This window comes from Tupaia chinensis, unplaced genomic scaffold, assembly GCF_000334495.1.
Source record: "Tupaia chinensis unplaced genomic scaffold, TupChi_1.0 Scaffold000469_1, whole genome shotgun sequence".
NCBI classification, from domain to species: Eukaryota; Metazoa; Chordata; class Mammalia; order Scandentia; family Tupaiidae; genus Tupaia; species Tupaia belangeri.
The window spans coordinates 58,942-64,476 of NW_006159978.1; the positions used below are offsets into that span (position 1 = coordinate 58,942).

Below are 5,535 nucleotides of genomic sequence, written 5' to 3' on the forward strand. Positions count from 1 at the left end.
GCGCGCCCGCGGTAGCGAGTCGGGCCCGGGTCCCTGCCCTGCTCCCGCCTCCGCCATGGTCTCCACGAAGCTGCTTCCCGCGCCGCCGCCGCCTCCTCAGGCCCCCCCCGCCATGTTTTCCTTCCTTGTACCTAGCCCTGCCACCGCGGCCGGAGGCTCTGCTCCGCTCCCCCTGCTTCGAGTGTCCGGAGCCGACTGGCGCCTGCTCCTGCAGCAACTACTCCACTGCCCGGGAGACTGCGAAGGCTCCCAGTGCCCGAGCGCCCGTGCCTACTGGAAGTCGCTCTCCCTACCCCAGTGCCGCCGCCTCTTCCGTCTTCCTCACGGAGCCAAAGCCGCCGCCATCTTGGTTCGCCCCTCAAGAGCAGCGCGCGGGGCCACCCAGGCAGTAGCTGCAGGGGCGGCCCGTTGGCCCCACCATTTAAAGAGACAGGAGCGAGGCCGGGAGCCTCGCAGCGGCGGAGGCCTTGGACGGAGGCGGGAGGCGGGCGCGGAGTTGCCGAGGTGGCGGGAGCGGAGGAGGCGGGACGCTGGTGCGCCGGTGACGGCCACGGGCTCCCCAGCGCTTCCCTGCACGTACCGTCGTGCGAGCGCGGGACGGCGTGTGCGTCCGTCGCGCTCTGTGTTCGTCATCAACTCCGCTCCGGGAAGCGAGAGGGGCGTGGAGTCCGCCTCCGGCCTCTGCGCGCGGGCCGGGCTCTGGGCGCGCTCCGGTTCTCGAACTTGAGCCTCGGACTCTGCTGCATCGCGTCCTCTCCGGGTCGTCTTTAGGGCGGGACTGAGCGCTCGAGACCTACCCGGAGCGCGAGTTCCGGAGTCCCCAGAGCTTGGCCAACCTCACGCGCTCCTCCTTTAGGGTGAAATTGAGAAGCTGCTGGGAAGGGCCACACGTTTGGGCTGCGAGGTCGGCGCAGGTCTTGGGAGCCTCGGTGGGGCACGCCCTAGCGTGGCCTGTCTGAAAATTGGGTGCAGTTCTTGTTTTCTGTGGCTGTGACTGAGCCCCAGATGACAATTTCAGAAAATCAATCCAGCGACTACCTCCATTTACACGTTATCAGAATTATGCTTTCTAGCCCTGGTAGCAGGAAGAACTTGAGGGGTTTACAAAAACAAATACAATACTGTATAATCAGGATGACTAATTCTCATCCTTATGATGCGAACAACTACCATTTTGGGGCGTTTACTATTTGGCAGACTCTCAGTCAGTAGTGTCCCCTAGCTACATATGTAATTTAAAATTTTGTGGTAACTACTTTTTAAAAAGTGAACCTGATGAAATATATATTTTTCTTTTAGGTTTTAGCCATAGGGGGCGTGTGCTCTACAAAGAGAGACAGTGAAAAATCGTCTCCCCACCCCCAAACTCTCATTGAGCCCTTGCTCGAAATGATTTTCATGCCTGCAGATCCAGGATGGAACCACCATCAGTCACTGGAGTCCAGCGCCCTAACCACGCCACCACCTCCTGGCCCCAGATGAAATGTATTTTCATGATGATTTTACTGCGTATTTTCAGATTCCAATAACCAATACAGAATTATTCATGGAACATGTTTTCTGTATCATGTCTTCAAAATGCGATGTTCCTTGTACTCTTAGAGCAAATGTCTGGATGCAAAATTATCACCAGAAAAACCTGATCTGTATTTAGATTTCGTTACAATTGAAAAGTATTCACATACTCGAGTTATTTTGTTTGTTACTTGATTTAGCTTTTAAATTTTAAATTTAATTAATGGGTGGCTCCTTAGTGCCCTGTTAGCTGTTGAGAGAAACTGGATTCCAGCTGGAGAACCAAGGGTAGAATCCCTGGTCCGCCTGAAACCCCAGACTGCAAGTGCCTGCCCCAGATCTGATGGGATGGAGGACTGGAGAAAGGGGACCACAGAATGACCAGACTGTGGAGGGGCTCTTGTGTGCACATGCCCTATCAGAAAGAAGAGAAATACACAATTTAAGATGAATTGAAATTTAAAATTCAGTTCCTCATTCTCACTAGCCACATCCTAAAGCTCAGTAGCCACATATGGTTTACAATGACAGTTTTGCCAAATTTAGGGGCTTGATGTTACCATGAATCTTGTATCAAACCTGCAGTGTAATTTTTAATACCTGTCTATTCAGAAAGAGTCTTACCCTACCATCAGGGATTTCTTGGATGCCAAAATTTCAGTTTAAAAATCAAGCTAGAACCTTCCTACAGCTTCAAATAAAAAGAAGTGCTTATAAAGACTGGTCTGAACCTTTCCTCATTTCTAAACAAAATAGAAAATTATAAAAACAAGCTTTTTCAAGACTAGCAGGTGGCCTGATGGTTAAGGCACTGGTCACTCCCACATGCCTAACCATGGTTTAAGTCCTGGACGTGGCAACTTGCTTTCTCACTTTCTCTCTCTCTTGTGTGTGTGTGTGTGTCTGGTCAAATTAAAATGAATGAATGAATAAATAATTATTTTTTAAAAACAAGCATTTTCTATAAAGTAAAATGCAATAATTTCAAATGGCATGAGAATTGTGTCTCCTTTGATGCCGTAAGACATGAAACTAATGGGTTGTTGGAAAAGCCATGATGCACTTTTGCATAGAAAAACAAAAAAAAAGTCATGACTTTTCCGACAACCCATAATTCATGTGTTAATACTTGTCCAATCTTTTTTTTTGGAGGTTTTTTTTTTTTTTTTTTGTGGGGGGGCTATAGGGGACATGTGTTTGCCAGAAAGAGAGAGACAGGGAGACAGAAATCCAGAAATCAGCCCCCAGGGGGGATGGCCACGCCTCAATTCTTTTGCCTCCATTTTCCTCTCAGGATCTTAGGCACACATGTGCACGTGCCTGGCATGAGTTTAAGCCACCAGGTTCAGGACTCTAACCATGATTGACTACGTGGGAGTTCAGTGACATAGCCATTAGGCGAACTGCTTGTCCCAAAGATTAGGTTTAAGGGTAACTGGTGGGGGGGTAGTTAAGGTAACTGGATCCCACAATAACCAACTGCGCAGTTTGAGTCCCAGATCTGGCAGCTTGGAAAACATGCCAGGCACTTGTATATTTGTGCCCAAAATCCCAAGAAGAAGAATGGAGGAGAAAGGATTTGTGGTGTAGCCATCACACTGGGAGTATGCTTTCTCGCTTTCCCTCTCAAGTCTCTGTTGTGAGTGCATGTGCCTGCTGGCAAAAAAAAAAAAAAAAAGAATGGATGTAAAATAAATTTGTAATGCAATCTTAAATGGCAGTTGGATCGATCAGGGTTCTACCAAAGAAATAACCAGTAGGATGTACCCATGTACAGTAACACAGAGAGATCCACAGAGAGATCTCTAGGAATTTGTTCACATGGTAGTGGGGTCTGGCTAGGCAAGTCTGCAATACACAAGGTAGGCCAGAAGTTGACTGGGAAGTCAAGCAAGAGCTGACACTACAGTGTACACATAGAATTTCTCCGTCAGAGAAACAGTTTGCTCATAAGACCCGTACAGATTACTGGATAATTTAATGTCAACTGATTATAGATGTTGGATAAAATACTTAACCTTTAAGAGTTTCACTTTTTTTTTTTTTTCAAGTTTTGCTAAAGTGGGAAGAATGCTTGCTATAGGGAGGCAGAGAGAGGGAAAATGAGAAATCACCCCCAGCAGGGATGGCCATGTTGCAGTCCCTTCTCCATTCTCTCGGGATTTGGGACACGTATACCCACAAGCCCGGCATGATTTTCAAGTCACCAGAGTCTGGGACTTGAAAGACGCAGTTGGCCATGTGAGAAAATCCAGTGTCTTAACCTCCATGCTACCTGCTAGCCCTAGGCTTCGCTCTTCCAATCCTAACAGGACATTTTTTAATTAATGAACATCTACAATGACACCCACAGCAACACCTAGGTTAGTGATTTAATAATTGGGTACTACAACCTAGCCAAATGGACACAAAACTAACCATCACGATAGTAAATAAAATGCCCTCACTTATACTCACTTAGTCATAGGGGATGTATAAATGGGAATATAATTAAGAAAATTCCTAATGAATTCGCTAAGTTGCAAATCTCACAAGGTTGAGATACATTGTCATAATGATCAAGGGTATGGGTGTCTGACTGTGAGTCATATCCTGCCTCTTAGTAGCTGTGTGACATTTGCAAATTTCTTCACCTTTGTACCCTATTTTTCTCATGGGTAACATAGGAATAGTAATAACTTATAGGGTTTTTGAAAGGATTAAATAATATACTGATATGCTGAGTCCACCTGTATTTTTATTTGATTTTAAACATTTATTTATTTGTTTGTTGTCCCGACCGGGGGGAAGGGGGGGGGCAGCCAAACAGGTTTCCTGAGTGAAGGAGTGAGAGCCGGGACAAGCGGCGTGGTGTTACAACACGGAGACGACAGTGTCGTCCGTTTATTGTGGGCAGCACGGTACAGCACGGAGACGACGCAGTGTTACAACTCTTAAGGGTCGTGTCATCTACCGTGAGCAGCACGGAGACAACGCAGTGTCACAGCTCTTAAGGGTCGTCTGGAGACGATGTAGTGTTACAACTCTTCAGGGTCTCCCAGGTCGTCTGGAGACTGCGCAGTGTTTCAGCTCTTCGGGCTCTTCAGTCGTTGTCCTCCTGGTTGTCGTCCTCTTCCTGGTTGTCTGTCGATTATGGGCCAGAGATCGTGCTTATATACACATTGGTGGACCGTGATTGGTTGAATGAAGGATAGCAAAAGGTAGGTTATGATTGGTTGCTTTGTGGACCAATCATGAGGTACCGGATATGCAAATTTGAGGGATTCTAGTGGCCAATCAGAGCAAGGTTTCGAAGGTCAGGTTTTTGGAAGGGAACCAATCATGGTAATTGTTTGCTCTCTGAGAAACCTCGGCAGACTCGTTGGTGTGCAGCTTCCCACAGTTTGTTGTGATTTTCATGCCACCAAGTCTGGCTCTTAAACCACAGTTGGCCATGTGGGAACCCAGCACCCTAACCACCATGCCACTTGCTGCCCCCACCTGTGCTTTAAATATAAAAGTTTTCCCACTGAATCCTTACCCTCTCTCTCTGCATAGCACAGACCTGTAAAATATGCCCTGGAGCATATTTATTAGGCAGTATTTGCACCTACACTCTGATACTTACTGTATTCTACAATGCATTCATCATTTTATAGTGTTGCCTGCCTTAAGCTAATAACCCTGGAAAGGCCAGAGACAAGGCTGCCAGGTTGTCTAACCTCCATGTCCACAATGTGCCACATGCATAGATTAGTTCTGTGTTTGACAGCGAAGATAATCACCTCTACATGGTGACAAAGACTTCCAGCAGTTAGAAGAGTTGAGCCTCGTTTTTGGTTCAACCACTAAATTAATGGTCTAGGATAAAACACGTAACCTCTTTGGGTTCACTCTTCTAATTCTGACAAGACGATTTTTTTTTTTTTTAATTGTCAGAGGACAAGTGAGCTTGAGAGAAAGAGAGAGAACCCTAAATAGGGCCTGGTCCTGCTGCAATCCATTTTCACTAATTTCTCCATCCCGTTGAGAATTTGGGCA

The 5,535-nt window shown here is 47.0% G+C and overlaps 1 protein-coding gene across 1 annotated transcript; it reads left to right on the forward strand.

The window, feature by feature from the left end:
• Positions 1–6: 6 nt before the first annotated feature.
• Positions 7–2,205, forward strand: LOC102468758 (uncharacterized). Its single transcript, XM_006155800.3, has 2 exons — positions 7–904; positions 1,300–2,205. The coding sequence occupies exon 1, from the start codon at positions 56–58 to the stop codon at positions 725–727; it is 672 nt and encodes a 223-aa protein (XP_006155862.1). The 5' UTR covers positions 7–55; the 3' UTR covers positions 728–904; positions 1,300–2,205.
• Positions 2,206–5,535: the final 3,330 nt, after the last annotated feature.